We start from the raw sequence: 19,133 nt of genomic DNA on the forward strand, positions 1-19,133 counted from the left end.
TAGCCGCTACCGTAAAAAAGACGTGATTCTGGCTACACCATTGTACACAACTAGTAATCTTATGATACGTCCGGCGATACAGTGACGCATCAAACTAACTATTATTCACGCTCAGGTTCTCTTTCATAATATTAAGTGCGAAGCTTTATATCGCGGCTTCGCTCACGTACCACGTTTTTTAATATTTTTTCCTAAGTGCTTTAGAAACAACCTTCTGGGGGCAAGATGAATCATAATAATTTCAAAAAAGTCTTCAAACTTTGAGTGACTTTCTTAATTTTTCAATAGTGTAAGTTAACTAATCAATACGAAGACAAACTGTAAAAAAAAAACTTTTATTTTGTTATATCAGGTTAAGCTTAAAGAATGTGAGTTATTTAGAAATCACATATAGACCTGACTTCCATTTTATTTATACCTATATAACAGAGAGAATACCGTGGGTAGGTATTGCAGAAGCAGGCTTTGCCGTCGGTGCGAGCGACAGACATAATAGCAATTGAAATTCTAAATAGCAACCGCTTATAAACATGCTTCAGAACGGGGACTTTATTGTTGTGAGTCTGAAGCGAAATCGTACGATATTGACTTGATGCAGATCTTATACAGATTAAAATTCGTAATATAATGATTTATGATACTTGCTTACACAATATATAAGATGGGAAAACTGGATCGGTCATTAATTTGGCAAGCGCTCGTTATTTAGCAATTCAAAACTAATTCTCTATATTTGAGACGCGAAGTGTGTCAATAACCTTGCGTGGCTCGAAATACATTTACATACATTTGTAAGCACATCAACGCAGGATTGTATAGTATAGTTTTACTTTGTCCAAGATATTTTATATCTAGATTAACTACGGTAGTTGGAAAACCACAAAAATCTGACTGATATTATATTGCGTACGTTCATGGCGCCGGCGCACGCTTGTCATACACACGTCAATAAAAAATTAAGTTATGCTTCTAGCTATAGACATTGAGGTATGGACATGGACAGTGAGCGTGCCAGATACGGGCCGTAGCACTAGTAACAGATAAACTAATATTTGCCTAAAAATGTTTAACGTATTTTTATCTAGTGTAACACGGCCTCGTATACGTCAATAATCTTGTATGGGAAAATCAACAATTCAATTTACATTTTTTACCAGACTGCGGAGGGTAATGTTTGTCGAGCGTATGTATGTCTCATTCTAGGGCACACCCTGCAGTCTAAACATCTTGACGGATTTTAAATTAATTGAGGTGTTGGTGGATTCGTTTAAATTGTGGGAGTGGCATATACTATATTTTTAAAGTAGTGGGTTTTATGTCGTCAACAGGTGCATCGCTACCCTTGAAGCATAATTTAGACCATGATTAATGAAAGTTAAAATTATAAATATTTAGAAAATATCCAAAATGTTTATTAATGTATTTAGTATTTACTCAATTATTTCTATTTAAAAGAAGTGATTTCTTTAAATCATCGCCATGAATGAAACCTTGTCTTGTAATACCTGCTTAATTAAAAATGCACACCTCATTATAACTTGTTTTCTGAGCACTTAGCAACCAACCGAATAATCGTTTCTTGATTAGCGCCAGTCAAGCGTATTAAGTGACATGTGAGTAATAAATGACGTGCAACATGTGTTCTATTGTATAATCACATATCATTCAAATCAAAATCAAACAACTTGAATGTCAAAACAACTACCACCACTTCACAAGGTGTTTCGTTATGGAGAAGAAGCGGCGAAAGAAACTCCATAACACACATTAACAAATTAATGGAACATAACATGGTATAAGGACACACAAGTGTGATGATTGTCTTGAATATGTTAACACCACTCCCTTTTCCCGTAAAGATCGCATTTTCTAACTAATGTTTATTCTCTTCACCGCGAACCCATTACTGTCTCCCACCTAGGCAAGTATCTCTTTCCAGATCGAGAAGGATTTTGGCCACAGCTTTCACACTGGCAAAATGCAGTTGGGTAAGAAAAGCTCACAAAAATATGTGAAATCTTGGGAGGATGTTTCTTTATTAGAGAACTTGGAGACAGAGAAAAAATTAGGAAATTATTTTGAATTACGTAGTTAGTTCTATGAACTCACGGACGAAAGGTCCTTGAATGGCGACCTCGTTGAGCAAAAGGAATACTGGATCCAAAGGAACGGCACCAGTTGGATTAGAAGCCAATTAGGAGAGGCCTATGACCAGCAGTGGACCTTAAGGGGCTGACAGATACAGCGCACTTCACTCTATCTACAACTGCTAAGTACATTTCGTATTCTTTTACTATACTAGGACAGATCCCTCTTAGGAGACAGTACTCCTAACCTCTACTACTCAGTACTCCTAAACTCTATACTTTATGCTTTACACATTTTTGAGAACATTTCTTTCTTGGAGAACTTACGCGGTGGCGGCGGTTCGAAATACAAACAGTCACATCGAATTTTGTTACATGTTACGGTATATTTATGCATTAATTACATATTACAGAGCTTGTTATATTAGTCACGTTTTGATTATTGTATAATTAATAACCAACTTTCTGCTCTAAGTCTAACAAACATGCTAGATGCTTAGGTACCAATACATTTTTATGTTAATTTTGTCAAGTCGTAGTAACAATTACATTCATTTTATTATTCCAATGTCATACTGCGCGCCTATTTAATTTATACTGCTATAAATGCCTAAAACTATTCTAGATTCTAAATGTACGCATTATTAGTACCTAAGGCTATTATTACTGAGGTTAAGGTGCCTTAAGGTGAATGATCCTAGTTCTTCGACCTCATGAGGTTTATAAATATGTCAGGTAAACTAAATTACACACGATATACTACATGCATTTGCGTTTAAATTAACGTGTATTTAACTTTTAAGAGTCCGCTGAAGTTGCAAGATTTGAAACAAATTTGGTTTATTAAACCGAGTTATTTGAAATGAAATATTGATTTGTATATTTTGTGTTTGAATGGCTTAAAGGAAATGCAAACTAATATTATACCAAATAATTATGAGGCAATAATACAATATAATTAAGCTAGAGTGTGGATTAATTTTTACATATAAGAGATATTAGCGACCAAGTTGGAACACCTAAAGTATAGACAGTAAAATTAGTAGAGTTTTAAGCAAGCGTAGCCATGAAAAATGTTTCGAAAACTACGACAATAATTCTAGCAAATCACTTTATATCTGTTATTAATAATCAGTCTATCCAATGTATTGCCTTCCAACGTATTTACATTTTAGACAATTCCTGTATTATCTAATTTTATATTGTCTAATTTTGATCTTTAGTAGGCAAACGTGGGATAAACTGTTACTGGTTAAAGGTACTGTTAAATAACAGCTTCCGTGAGTTGGAACGCCTATAAAAAGTTAACACTAAGCTTGAGTGCTCAGCAGGCAATATAAGCTATGTTATTTTAAGAAAACAATAAAAAAAATCCAGCAAATTGCATCAGAGAAAAAAAAACAGCTGACAGCTGAATAATTATTACTACCTACTTACGTTAAAATTAAGAGACCTTATGTCACATTGAAGACGTTGGTAGAAAGTTAGATGAGTCAGTAACCCTGGCACAATTAACATATCTGTTGACGAATCAAAAACAGTTTCGTATCTCTTGTGGTAGGCCGAAGGATACTCTTCAAGGGAAGACTTTTAGGTGTAACTTTTTTAAAAGATTAAAGTTGCAAACGAGCATAGAGTCCACCTGCTGATAAGTGGTCACTTAGGTGATCACTGCCACCTATGGACAGGGACACCTGTAATTCCATATAGATATAGGTATCCAACCGAAGCCGATTATAATTGCTTCTGAAATATTTTCGCAATAATTTTAGCCTATGTTAATCGTTGTAACATTATCTGCCTTAATGTAGCAATGTAGCGCTGCTGTGTTCTACTCTGTAGGGCACGGTTAATAAGAAATATTTTTTCAAACCGTTCTATCTAAATACTTACTATATACTTTAGAGTATATAGTATATACTTTAGAGTATATAGTAAGTATTTAGATAGAACGGTTTTAGAACTCGTACGTTTCGTACTCAATGGATTTGATTAGTGGACTCACTTATATGATTGACCATTTAAGTCAGTGGACTCAGTTGCTATTCCCATTAGGTACAGATAAAATTACTCCTCTCAATTGTTTAAAAGTATTTACGAGCTATCATGTATTCCAGAACTTGGCTTAAGTGCATATACCGATTACATCGAACAAAAAACCGCGTATCATCAAACATAAACTTCTGTTTGCCGATCTAACGCGGAATACCTAATTAACTCACGCAGATGTGTACGCTTCGGGTCGGTCATTTGATAGGTAAGTGGTCGATTGACATGCCGGTCGCGACTTGTGGTTGTTCGCAGTAGTCGCAGGGTTGGCTGGTACAGTTACGAGTATTTTTGTTAAACAGTTTCCTGTTATTTTAAACCACATTTTTAACTGCATCAGCTAGCGACTTTGACTCATTTGCCCACAATAAGCAACAAGATGACTTTAATGGCGCATATCTCATGATATTGGACGCTATAATAGCAGAATTTCCTTGAGTTTGGTTTTATTCGCACTAGCCGTGGATACTGTGATGTGACTTTGACTTTGATTGTGACTTTAAGATAGATGTAAACTACTTGTAGCATATACCTAGTATGCTGCCTTGCAAACCCTAAGTACCTATCTATCAGGTCCAGAAAAGCGTCAATTCAATACACGTAAATGCTCTTGAACGTGACCCAACCGTGTGTCACGTGTTCTAAGTTCGTTTACTTTGTTTTTAGAAAATGAACCTCAATATTCACTTTGTAGTGAACACTTATTCACATGATTGTTTGTGGGTTTTTAAGAAACTTACAAATACAGTAGGATTCCCATAATAGTCATAAATATTACTGAGTCAATTTGAACCTTTTTTGTCCGTGTAGCTATATCAATGTCGATTCTAATCTCGATGAAGATAAAGTTAAACAATAGGAAGGCGCCTCGTCGGTTCACTTACAGAGGAGACTACGATATGCATTGCGTACAAAATATTTGCTATAATTAGGTATTCGAAATAAATATGTATGGACATTTTTGAACAAAAAAGGAGAGAAGTAAATCACTCCTTTGTAAGTGACTTCGATTAGAAGGTTATAATTTGTATTCGACGCGTTTTAAAATTTTATGTGTGTGAATATTCCCCAAAAAGCTAACATTTTTGGACCGATCTTGGGGTTTTAACACGAAATCCCTAATAGCATTAGTATCTATTAGCGTAATTCATGATGTATGGAGGAGATAATGAAGCATTATTTTGATGTGGTTTTGACTTGTAATTTTTTTACGTATTTCACATTGAAATAAAGCAATAGTGATATACAAACAAAATCATTGACTTTAGCAGCCCCGTTACTGTTATACAAAATGGTAAATGGCTAGCTAAATTGTAACTATAACAATCGTAACTAAATAGAAATCAATTTATTTACTCTAGATAACGCCTATATTATGACAGAGCGGATATTGACACCCACGTTGTATTGACGATTTGTTATAAATGATATTAATAACAAGGATATTGTTTCAGGCGTGGGTACAATGACACGATGACTAGGTTTGATAAGCGAATTAAGTCTATTGAAATTGGTTCATGAAAATGCACTTGGCAAACTTATAATTAAAACTTAAAAAATGCATTCAACGATTACCTCAAAAGCGTATGCAAAGCGAGACATATTACTAAATGTGACGTGTTGTTGATAGAACATCAAAAGTAGGTAAAATACGTATTCTATAACCTACAACAAAATTTTTTAATGTAATTTATGAATCAGTATCATATTTCCTGCGAGTTTAAAAATATCCAGTAATAGGAATGCAATCAACAATTACCTAACTGTTCAATTATTTTTCTATAATTTAGAAGTGATGTTCAGACGAATCATACAAAGTAATCATTTCTTTCCTTTTGGAAGTCGGTTAAAATGAGCTTGTATATAATTACATCTGTACCCTTAGTTATGAGCTTTTACGTTTTTACAAAAATGACTGTTTTTTAATTTTTTTACGTATTTGCCCATACATTTCCAATCAGCGCCCCTAGCGGACTGTATCAGAACTAATTTCAAAAAATATTCCAAAACAGTCATTTTTATAAAAAACGTAAAAACTCATACTAAGGGCACAGTACTAACTCACCAAAAATAAAGGTAAAGATGTCCATACATACACTCCATAAAGTTGCATACATGATAAGGTTGATGGTTATTTAGATAGCAAGTTATAAATCAGAACTAGATGACGTTTATGCAAAGGTTAGCGCCTTGACTTCTCGAGCAAGGTGAACGGTCGCTTTCAGTCAAATAAGGATAAGAATAAGTTAGGGCGAAGATATGATGTCACTTTCAAACGTCGATTTTGCGATTGAGATCTTATTTGGAGTTTTCTTTAAATTTCGTAAGCCGAATATTGCAACCATGAATATTTTAGTGTGTAAATGTTGTTAGAATACTTTAGGTTACATTTTAGCAGCGAATTTGCAAACGATGATATGAACAAAAAAGTAAAGTCCTTGAATTTTACTGCTTACATAATAATTATGTTATTAGAAAATAACACGGATTTTTTTGAACTGAGGAATAGCAGGGTTAGCAAGTCTTTGGCAAACATACCTATAAGGTGTCGTTGGATTCGTCTACTCTGGGAGAGTATGGGATATGTAGACCAAGCTTTTTGTTTTTATAGTAATTCTCAGGTTAAAAAGATATATTGTTAAATGTCATGTCTGCTTTTACCCTACAGTGGGATATCTCATAAATCGCTCACGTATGCTTTATCAGCCGGTGCCCACGCTTGAGTGACTAACGCGTGGTGGACGTACGTTTCCTGCGATCCTACGCCGTCGCAATTCTAATAAGCCAGCGGCGTGAACTAAGATGTTGGTCTAGTTATGTTTCTTAATCCCCGTAATAGAGGAAATGGTATGCGGTTCGCACCTTCCTGGCTTGTACAGAGGTGTGTTAATAAAATGCTTTATTGTTTGTAAGGTGACCAGGATTATTAATTACGTGTTACACGCGGTTTTAATAAATCGTATGCATAGTTTGTTTGCAAAATATATTTATAAAAAAATAATTTATGGCTGCTGAAGTAAGTTTCGAGATTTTATGTAGATTAATAATAGGTACTACGAGCAATAAATAGATTATTGTGCGTAAATTGAAAATAATATTTATGCTGCTACAATTGAAATCGACTATATTATTTGGTTTTCCTGATTCGTGGAGCGCATGCATGATGCATAATCCTTGAAAAAATCGTTGATTTAGAAAAATAATAAACTTATTCGTATACGTAGATCCCCAGAAAGATACATAAACAGTTATGTAGACACTTTTTGAAACCGGTTTATCTATATTTTGGTACCGTAGAAATAAACGTAGGTAGTGATATATGAGGTTAAACATTGCTTATCTATTTTGAAATCGCAGACTTTAATAATGATTAAGAAAATTATGTAATTCACAAATTACGAATAATCTCACTTACATTCTTGCTTTTTCGTGGATATTAAGCTGAGTAAGGGATTGAATTAAATGTAAGAGATAAGCAGTGTCTTCTTTTTAATTTGTTTTTTATTGTCTTTCTTCAGAATTTTTGAATTTGTGTGTCGACACAGTGACTACAGCAATACCATTCTTGAGATGCCTACGTTCAACAGTTGATTTCTATAGACAGATGATAGATGAGTAGATAACTTAATAGAGAGACTCCATAAAAACAGCAATCATTTAAGATTCCATCCAGTAATCTCTGCATTTTATCTCAGACTGTTTTCCATATGAGAACATAAACGTATCAATTAAAACGTATAAGGAACCTAAAAGGATTTAAATCATGGAAATAACGAACGTGTGTGGTTTCATGTATGTGGCCATAATGTAATACACTAAAACATACACAATACACCTCTCTTTGTACATTTTTAACAAATGAAGCAGGTTATAAATAAGGATACGGATAAGGACGTGTCGGAAGGTTTTTTTATAATATATCTAGTAGTAGCAGACGAGCATGCAGGCCACCTGATGGTAAGTGGCTACTGCCGCCCATCGATATCTGTAATCAACCCCAGATAGGATTAGATATTTCTACCTGAGGTCGGTCACAGATGCGTGGCTACCCCTGAGGACTAAGCTGGAACGCATTGGAAAAGTATGCCACCCTCACCAACCCTTCACACCAGAAAACAACGGCGCTTAACACTGCTGTTATTAGGTAGCAATAGGTGTGGCGATGGTGCCGCTGGATCGAACCACAAAGAGTTCTACCACCTTCGAAAAAGGTATCATATTGATACACTGAATCAAACCACAGAAAATTCTGCGACCGATAATACTTTCTATTATTTCCCGCCATTCCACGTGACATTCCACCTAATGTAATCGTAGAAATAACTAATGCCATCTATTAAATAACAAAAATTTTAAGTTCAATTAAAGATGTTTCGTAATTATTGTACATCGAATTCGTAATTGAACCTTGGTCTTAATCATTATGTAAAATTGCAAAACATTTCGGTAGAATGTGTCTAAATAGATATAACGATATTTCAATGACATTAAAGTAAGTTTTAAACATTTGAAATACAAAAACAAAGAACATTATGACGTCACTGTTCAATCTTTTCATTGTTATTTGTACTCGTATTAATGAAAGCTCCAATTGAGCTTCTGCATCAGATAAGACAAATTAGAATATTTGTGCAATTCTTGTATGTTTGTTTAACCTTTATACTATGTATACCAATACCAATCAAACCTTTAAACGGTGAAGCTTATGGTCACGTGTGCCCGTTGAAGTAGTCACAGGCGCCACTTGAAATGAAGGGCCTTGAGTAGAGTGGTTTGTACTTGTCAAATAATATGTACAGTGGTACAACCTACACTATACTACATTTAACAAGGATTTATAAATGTTTTTAATTGAAGATTTACAATCGGAATATCAAGTAGAAGAAAGTTCAATTCCTCGTAGTTCAAGTAAGAGAATCACTTTTGGTAGAGTTTTTAAAATTAATCTGTAGACAGTTTCTACAGATTAATTTTAAAATTTCTAATATAAATCTCTAAAATTAATCTGTAGACAGTTTCAATATATAAGAAAAATATAAGGTGATCTCAGCCATGGTTATTTAGCAACGATGTATGTTTCCAACCATCGTGCATGATTTTCTGATAGGTAACATGCAGGTAGTATGTCACGCCCACGTTAAGCGCATGACCTGTATTTGCCCTGTGATAGTTGCACCATTACATAGTAGTTTGAGATAAAGCAACTGGAATTTTTATTAAATATAATAAGTGTACAATATTCGTGTGAAGGAACAAAAAATGTTGCCTAACTAAGTTTAATAGTCATAGTCCGTCATAGAGTATTATAGGTCATATTCCCGATTTTGATTAGTATATTACTGGTGGCCCTAGCAGTCTCCCCAGCGTCACCGGTCGCCATTGCCGGTTTCCTAGATCGTCCACCTTCGCTAGAGGGAGAGAAGGTTGCTGACGCTACCGGAGTCCAGACCATCCACCTCTTGACATAATCAAATAGAACAAGTGTCATACTTTAAGTCCATCGCGAGGCATAGATGCGCCTGACAACTATGTACATTTCATTATTACTAAATTATGCATTGTAAATATTTCTAACCTTGTCCTTTTATGTACGTGAATAAAAGATAAAGATCAAGTGATGCAAGTTGTGATCTAGAGCCGAGCGTAGGTCGCGAAACTTCCGCTACTAGACTCTAGCAGCGCCAGTATCGAAAATACCGTGGTTTTCTCACGAGCGTCTAATGTAAAGGGTAATCGTATAGGGGGCCTAGATTAGTTAGCATTTACCTAATTGGTCTGTTAAGTTTCAGATTGGTTCAGATTTGGAAATAGTTCCAAAAGGTTTGAGTTAATTTTCTCATTAATACCCAAGAAACTTGCAAAAAATACAATCAACATAAAACCAGTCCAAAATCCTGAAGCAAACGAATATGCGATTTAATTCCGGATTAAAGGAAAACAAATAAAAATAATTGAAATGTACAAAAATACGAACCGTTATTAATAATAATGTAAAAGCATGGTGACTTGTTAATTGTTGTAAACGGCATTAAGATCAGTACCTCTCGGTAGGTATTCATTAAACATTGAAGGCAGTAATTACGGAACGCAAATTTGTATAGCAATCAGGGCGGTCATTTCGTTGCAAGAAAAACATCCTATAATTAAATTGTCGGATGTTTACATAAAATTGTAAGGTATAGTGTTAAAATAACGAGATATAAATATCATAATTAAAAGTACATAAACTGAAGTTCCGTATTACAATTATATGTTACTATTATGTTTTCATTTTTATTATTTGTAATCACACCAGTATTTAAAAAACGAGTGTCGTAAACAACAACGTTGAAAAATCAGGATTTTCGTATCTTATTCTCCTTTATTTTTGGCCTTTTGTACAAGCTTTTATTTACTTTAAAGAATATCTATACTAAAGGTAATCCACCAAAATTCTAAGATGCAGTCCTGATCGCTGGCGAACAGCTCTGTAATATTTTCTACACAAATCCTTAAAAATAACTTAAAGTTTAAGAGCTCATATGCAAAAATTCTATACAAGCAAGTTTAGCGTCATTGGAGTTCACTACTCCCATAAAGTAGTATAATTATTATGTAAACAGATGCGGGCTAATGTTTCCTACATCTAGTATGAGTAGCCCTACAGATCTCCTTAATAGATAAAGTCATAAACATCTCCCGCATAACTACATGTAGGCCAGTCTCAGGCCTTATTCATGTTGTGTAATCTGCTACGTTAATAAATAAGCATAATTGTTGGTTACCGTGAAAAGTATATTGACCCAGCTGACACTAGTACTATGAATCATCATCATCATCGACCCATTACTGTTCCACTGTTGGGCACGGGTCTCCTCTCATAATGAGAAAGATTTCTCCATAGTCCACCGCGCTGGCCAAGTGCATATTGGTAGACTTCACATACCTTTGAGATTTTTTTTTTATAAATCTCTCAGGTATGCAGGTTTCCTCACGATGTCTTCCTTCACCGTTTAGCAAGTGATCATTAATTTCTAATACGCACATAACTTTGAAAAATAGAGGTGCGTACCTGGGATTCGAACCTCGGACCCCTCGTTCAAGAGGCGTAGTTTCTTAACCACTAGGCTATCACTGCCTTATACTATGAATGCACTATGTTATTGACTGTTATTAATAACACTTTAGTAATGACTTGTACCGTCATATGGTGATGGGCTTATTATGCAGCTTCTACTCGTAAATTTGTTCGCGTTTCCATGAAATATGTAAATAAGTACGAAATATGTAAATACGTGTGACTCAGGCTATTTAGCCATAAATATTAGAGTAAATAGCTTATATTGGTAATCGAAATGTACTTTAGTCATATTTCAAATATTGCGTTTGTAAAGTAACAGATTTTATAATAAAATTTGAAGTAGTAAGTGATTACTGCCGCACGTACTTACACTTGTAAGTTAAACAGGAATTTATTCCTTCCTGATTTTCACTAAGTGGATTGCTAAAGGATTAACTTGATATGATTCGTGTTCTGTTATATTTCAAGCACCCTCCAACAAACACTGTTTATATTGCAGAAATACCAAAAGGATCTACTGGATATTATTTACTATTCTCATAATCAGTTCTTATCTCCTGATAGGAACTGTACCCTTAGTACGTTTTTACAAAAATGACTGTTTTCCGTATTTGTTTACGTATTTTCACATAAATTTTCAATCAGCGCGCCTAGCGGACTGTATCAGAACTGACAGGAAATACGTAAACAAATACAAAAACAGTCATTTTTGTAAAAACGTAAAAACTCATACTAGGGGTCCCGATGTTGATGATCTTAACTAAGATCCATCGTATTGCCCATAGACTTAGAATTTATTCGCTACGCTATATATCTATGGTATTGCCACACATCGCTTTACAAACGTCATTTTCACGCAAAACACTTAAGGACATGTATTTAATGTGATAATTATTTTGTACATACAAATTATGCAAGTGTTTACGAAAGTTGGTTAACGTGTTGGCTGTTCATTTGTTTTGTGTTTAGACAAACACCGCGTGTTTGTTTGACCTGCTTTGACCAATTTTCATTTGCTTTAATGATTCTGCGAATAAGTTAGGCATATACCCTCGGCCTATGGCCCTCTGCTCAAATAAGTATGATTTGTTAATTAGTAGAAATCAAGTAGTACGTCCATCTGGACGTACTACTTGATTTCTGTTGCAAAAATGATTTTGCAACATATCTATGTTGCAAAATTATTTTTATATCCCAAACATACATGCAGTCCATTTGATGGTAGATCACTGCTATAGGTTAGAAGTGTTACTTGAGATCAGTCACAGTTATTGAAACTTTACTGTTAAAAGCAGCCACGAGCGTGGTGGAAGATCTGCCGTAGCAAAACTAATTCTTCGTATAAAATTTCGTATGTATCACCTTCGGATATTATGACTTTCTATATAATAGGTAAGTGCAGTGATAGCCTAGTGGTTAAGAAACTCGGCCTCTCGATCGAGGTGTCCGAGGTTCAAATCCCAGGCACGCACCTCTGACTTGTCAAAGTTATGTATATTAAAAATTAATTATCACTTGCTAAACGGTGAAGGAAAACATCGTGAGGAAACCTGCATACTTGAGAGATTTTAGAAAAAATATATAATGTCTAAGGTATGTGAAGTGTACCTGGCCTGCGCGGTGGACTATGGCCTAATCCTTCTCATTCTGAGAGGAGACCCTTGCCCAGCAGTGGGACGATAAGGGGTTGATGATGATAATATAATAGGTAAGTATTTACTTTGGTACTACGAGTAATTAATATGTAGAGTTAAATACTTAACAAAATCCACTTAATTTGTTTAGACGTTAATAGAGTAACTTAACAATTAATACATTGAACAGAACAATATATGTAAAATAATCAAGAAATGTAATGCTCACAGGTATTTGGTAGAAGGATCCATTATTGACCGTGTGGTAGGATGTGAGTGGTACGACCGGCACCGACCCATTGCGTAGGAGGATAGGGCCCTGTAGCGGCGTGACTGCTGGCTGGCCCAAATCTGAAATTATTTACGAGATACTTTATTTATAATCTTAGTATTCTTATAATTAGATATACCAAAAGCTAGCGGACAAAGCACAGTCTTACGCTATGGGTCTAGAAGTATGATTGCGTATGCAAAAATAATTAAATTTGAGTAACTTTGTACGAGTTGACGAGCACTAAGAAAGGACTTAAGAAAATTTATTTTTCAAACGTTTTCTAGAAACATCTCTTTTGTGATTTATTTTGCGTGTAACGGTGGTAGCGCCATACTCAAATAAAAAAAAGTTCGAAGTGGTTCGAACTATCGTTTGATCAAGGACAATAGATTTTTTTAGTATACTAACAGTTGTAAAATAATCCAGTTGTAATAAATGATATTACTACGTAGACAATAAACACAGCTTTATTGACTGTAGCTTTAGCGACAAAGCCGTATGTCATCAAAAGGTTGTATAAAAATGATTTATATTCTATGCATATTTCCCATTGCAAAAAAATAAACAGGTGCGGCACAAAAGCGTATCACAGTCGCTTAAATAGCAATTTAATCACAAAATACACGACATTAGCATATATTAATTTTAACAAGGGTCACGAGACATCATCCATATACGGTAATGTTCTTAAAACAGTATGTTTGTCAAGAGACAAAATGTCAACCATTAGAATGATAGAAAAATAAAAATGCAATAATTATGCACTCATTAATTTATATTGCTGTTGCTGCTAGCAACTCACTTCACGCCTGTGTGTTTGATAAATATTCGTCCGAGGTTAACACATTATAGATATTTGTTGGCTTTACGGTTCACATTTATTATGTGACATAATATTTTTTACTATTCTACTCACATCGCCTAAATTCATACCTAACCGCTGTGTTAGCATAGAAAACTATGAACATATAAATCCTTTTTATACTACCAAAACAGTTTATATACCAATCCATGGCTCCCATGACACAAAGGATGAAAGTGGGATTATGGTTTGAATTTATACTAGAAATAAGCACATTTATGTTTCCCGAATGTTCAACAGTAGATCATGCGATGAGCAATGAGTCGTTGATTTTAATACAAACTTAATTTAATCAAAAATCTGTTCACTATAACGTTTGGTCCTTGAAATAAAGTTAAAAAACTGCAACCAATTCGATCATACGTTAACGTAACAATGATCTAACTGATTGCTTTGAAACACACATACATACAGATTTTATACAGTATAGATACAGTTGATATGTGAAGCCAAATGCAGCTGAGGTCGTTGCTTGTGTGTGTGATGTGTCATCGACTCATCTCGAGATATTAGTGGAAATACGATGCGATTTCGTCATTTTGTGGGTGCGTCATATTCAGGTCAGAGGTTACGAAATTGTTAAGTAGTTCACGCTTAGGATTAGTCTTATAGCTTCCGTACCGCGGTGTTGTCTGTAACTAATTAATCTTGATCGTAGTAATTAGGAAGAGAGAAATTTCTACATGCCTTATGCTAAACTAGCAAAACATTTTCTATCATATAACTTATGTTTACGATATTGTGATATAAGCTGAAGGTGTTTGCTTTCAAGGCAGAGTTACTTATATAAGCTATTTAAATATTTTCTTGGATTTAAATCAAAGGTAAGTCTGATTAAAAATAATATTTTATTTGTATTCATCCGCACTGCTGCTGACTTATGAAGTATTTTGCTTATATTTAAAGAAGAAACAGACAGACAACTTAATTTTATTATTATAGGTAACATTAATAAAAACTCGATCCAATTATGGTAATATGAACAAGCATTCATTGACCTATAATGAGCATAATTAGTTAAAAAACCGATATATGCGATATGATGCAATAAATTAATTTTAAATTAATTCTAATATACAATGTCAACAATTTATTATCACTATGTCGTGTCGTGAGATTTGTTCCAATTTGAACTACATTTTCTTGAATATAATTACCACAAAAGTGATAAGAAAAATTGTACATAATTGTACATTTAATATTAATCGGTAATCGTTCATAACAATAGGACAAATGCAGAGAGAGTGTGTAATTTTATGTCTCATTCCTCAGCACGGGTTCTCATAACTGAAGGAGGCGTACACATGCTTAACCACGCTGCTTCCGTATAGATTAGGGGACAGTACGGGTTAGAGGCCAACCTGTGTCAGATGTATTTGAACCCCTCATAACACCTCCGGCAAGGTTTATCGACTACTGTCTATTACAACAATAAGGAACGACGGTTTAACTTGGCCTCTAAAGCACAGAAGCACGCATGTTATGCCACTAGCGGTCGACTCCCGACTGCGCCCGACGTTTCTTAACTTTATGGGTAGGTTGTGGTTGAAAAAATTAGGGAGGCTACACGCGTAGTATCGCCGTTTTACTCTAAGGCCAAATCTGAAAATAAAAAGCAAGTTACCGAAAAAAAGTAGTGATTATGTCGGAAAAGATTCTTGTTATTTAACCCTGTGTCTACATCGACGGCATCCTTATACATTTTCTCTTCCAGTTTATACTATGCTTATTTAACCAATTTCTTAAAATCGCAAATGCGTTCGAATTGTAAATCTAGTTTTAGATATGTAAGAAACTATGACCAAATGTGTGTTGAATTAATAATCAATAAATACCGAGTTAAGTAAACAAATTGACTGACAAACACCCATTGTTATCTCGCTAAATTGTCTCTACATCGTTCATGTTTATTAATATTGATATTTGATGCAGAAACAATAATGTGACACCGTTTGTTGTGCTTGACATACCTTCCGACATGCTTATTTATTCGATATGCATAATTTATAGTGGGCAGGTCTCTGTGCTATCTTGGGTATGATATCTGTCTTATTTGTATTGTCCGTGTGATCGATGGAATAACTTATAGCATACTTAAAAAAGACATTAAATTGTATTTAAAACTTATGAGTTTTTTATTCAAATTCACAGTTTTTACTACCATTAAAAGTAATTAATAAGAAGACAAGTAAGAAAAATGGTGAAAATTCATGCAAAAGATAAAGTATAAAGCCGCGTAGACAAAACCGCCGCTTTGTTAAAAAACCTTCATAAACTTATGGCAAAAGAATAAATATTTTAGAAGTAAAATAAAGTAAGTAACAAGTAAAAGTAAAGTAAAGTAAGTACAGTAAGTATACGGTGTATTTATCTGTATTCAACTATATTAATAACAGAAGTGCTATAAGACCACCTGAGTTACATGCGCTTACATTATACTCGTACCTTAAGACGTAAGTTTATTAGTAAACCTTATCCAATTTAGATTCTTGCTCAATTACATATAGAAGTCAAAGTACTATTATCATTAAAGCTAACGACACTTAACATGCAAATAAATGATTAACAGAAGCGTTAGAATTCAATTACTCCTTGCGCAGTAATTTAAACTTTAGAAGTCATCCATGTTAAGCATATGATTTTCATAAATTTGTACTTTGTTTAGTTGGAAGCCCATTTCTGGACACGGGTGGCCTCTCAGAATGACAAGGTGACATAATAATATGTCGTTTAGAACGCTTTAGAACGTTTTTGTGAAGAGTTTTTTCGGTGACTAAGGGTGCTTGCCTGGGACCCCTAGATTGAGAGGCTCAGTTTCAACCGCTTATCACGGCTATGTTTTGATTTGTGATTATAATTTATCTATTTCAGCTCCATTGCTGGTAAATGAAATTAGGTAATTAACACACATTAAATTTATCTCTAAATTTACACTTAATTTTATATATCAGTCCTGCAACTATCATTTAATTGCACCCTCCCTATTATTTTAAGTCATCCCTTCTTTAACTCCTCATCCTAAGGTTGTCTGGAAGAGATCGCTGTTTTAGCCATAAGACCGCCTTTTGTATCGTCCAAAAGTGTATGTTTTGTTTTGTGTTTTTCTTTTGGGTACAATAAAGATTATTATTATTATTAAATGTACCTACTTTTTAGACGAAGTTGTATTCTCTAATTGCCCTATGTTGATAGTTGAAATTGATAGTTATTTTATAAGATATACATTGCCTTAAATTTAATGCGAGTTTAAAAAAATAACTTTTTTGAAATAAATATAAAATATTAAAATGGCACACGACTAAGTGCATAGCAAGGATTTATTGCAAATGATTCATATTTTAAAATGTTAAACAACTAGATGTTTAAATATAGTTATGTAAAATATGTCTTTCTTATTTGTTTTTCAGCCTTCAAAAAACACTCAGTGTTAAATTGTTCATTATCTAAATTGCATCGTACTAAATTTAATTTATAAGTTCGTATTCTTAAAATAAATTTATTAAACTCGTCGACAACCATTTCTATCATACTTCAGGGCCAAAAGCCACTGCGTTGGCTAAGTACTGATGGGTTGACAAAATTATGTATTTTGAATAATAAGTGAACTTTATGAAATAAAATTCACCGTTTAAAAATATTCAACAATAACAAACCCAACATAGCCTGCGCCTGTTCCTATAATTTAGACGAAACCAACGACAGCTCTTATGTTAAAAGCCAAATCGTCAAGCCATTTGAGCTGTAGGGCGTGCCAAAGGATGTCACATATTATACGCTAAAAAACATTCCCTTTTATAATTGCTTAAAATCATAGGTGTCTGGAATTCGAACCTCGGACCCTCGTTTGACAGAGTTTCAAATCTTATAAGCTATCGCCACTATACAACACATTAAATTCAATTCACATAAAATTCTATCACATGTGACCTAGCTTCCGATCGTACATTAAAACAGTCAACACCGCATCTCAGAATTTCCACACGCCAACTAAATTAGCATATTGATGAGAATATTCAATGAACCCAGAGTAGCCGGTAGAATTGGCTACATTAGCGTGATGCCAACTTTCATACTAGTTTTATCGGTGACATAAAATGCGCAATGTTACGTCATAGATGCAAAACTTTTACCTTACAATGTAACGAAGAAGTTTGATACATAATTTTTGTATAAGATTTTTAGAATTTGTATGATAGCAGTAGGTAATTCAGCATTCTGCCTTAGGAATCTGGGTTTAAATCCCAGGTTTTATTGTTATGTATATATTACATATAAATAAACCATTATTTAAATGGTAAAGAAACATCCCAATCTGGACACATCTGAGAATAGATTCTTGCTCAGTCATGGGAATTATGGACGGATGTGGTTCATCTTAGTGAGTTTCAGTTTAATGGGAGCATAAAACATGAATATAGCGTATGCTGTTTTTTTTAAGTTTTAACATGCACAGCACCAAGCTATATCTCTGATACGTATTCAAAATCAAGTTCGTGCCTACAGTATAAAAAACTAATATTTCCAGTTCTCCAATGACACTGTTTAGTTATGAATTATTCTGAAACAGGAAGGAGAAGTACACTGACCTGTACCCTTACCATGAGTTTTTACGTTTCGACAAATATAACTGTTTTGGTATTTGTTTACGTATTTGCCCATACAAATTCCAATCAGCGTCCCTAGCAGATTGTATCAAAACTATAGTGTCAGGAACGTAACATTAAATGTCTAAATTGACAAAATGGCGCTTTATGTTTTGTCTCGCTTTTTTGCGAACATGTGAGGCAGACAAAAGACTTGAACACTTACTTATTGTTACGTTTACTCAGTCTACTGAAGCAAACGGAACAGAATAATGGATTGAGTAAACGTAACGTAAAATTGTAGGATGTTTTGATAACTCATGGTAAGGGTACTGACTTCAATAGCATAAGTTAATAGATAGTCACTTTATGTCAGACGAACTGTCAATTTACCTACTGCCATTGCGTTAAAAAATGAATTCGTTATAGGTCACAGACATTGTTCTCACAATGTCAATTATTTAATAGAAAAGTTTTTGTATAATGGCAAAAACAGACGACTTCCGTCTAATGAAAACATTAAGTTAGAATGGTGTCACAAAGGTATTGTTTTCCTAGAAGACAATAAATTAATACGTTTTATT

At 34.2% G+C, this 19,133-nt stretch overlaps 1 protein-coding gene across 2 annotated transcripts in view; it reads right to left on the bottom strand.

Moving 5' to 3' along the window:
- Window positions 1–19,133, bottom strand: part of spz3 (Spaetzle domain-containing protein 3) — a 153,207-nt gene that overhangs the window by 4,298 nt on the left and 129,776 nt on the right. For both annotated transcript variants that reach the window (XM_073089055.1, XM_073089054.1), the window contains exon 3: window positions 13,060–13,181. In XM_073089055.1, coding sequence (XP_072945156.1) covers window positions 13,060–13,181 — 122 coding nt within the window. The remainder of the gene's footprint in view (window positions 1–13,059; window positions 13,182–19,133) is intronic.

The sequence above is a fragment of the Epargyreus clarus genome, unplaced genomic scaffold, assembly GCF_041222505.1.
Source record: "Epargyreus clarus isolate Ecla_fem2 unplaced genomic scaffold, WU_Ecla_fem_2.2 ptg000027l, whole genome shotgun sequence".
NCBI classification, from domain to species: Eukaryota; Metazoa; Arthropoda; class Insecta; order Lepidoptera; family Hesperiidae; genus Epargyreus; species Epargyreus clarus.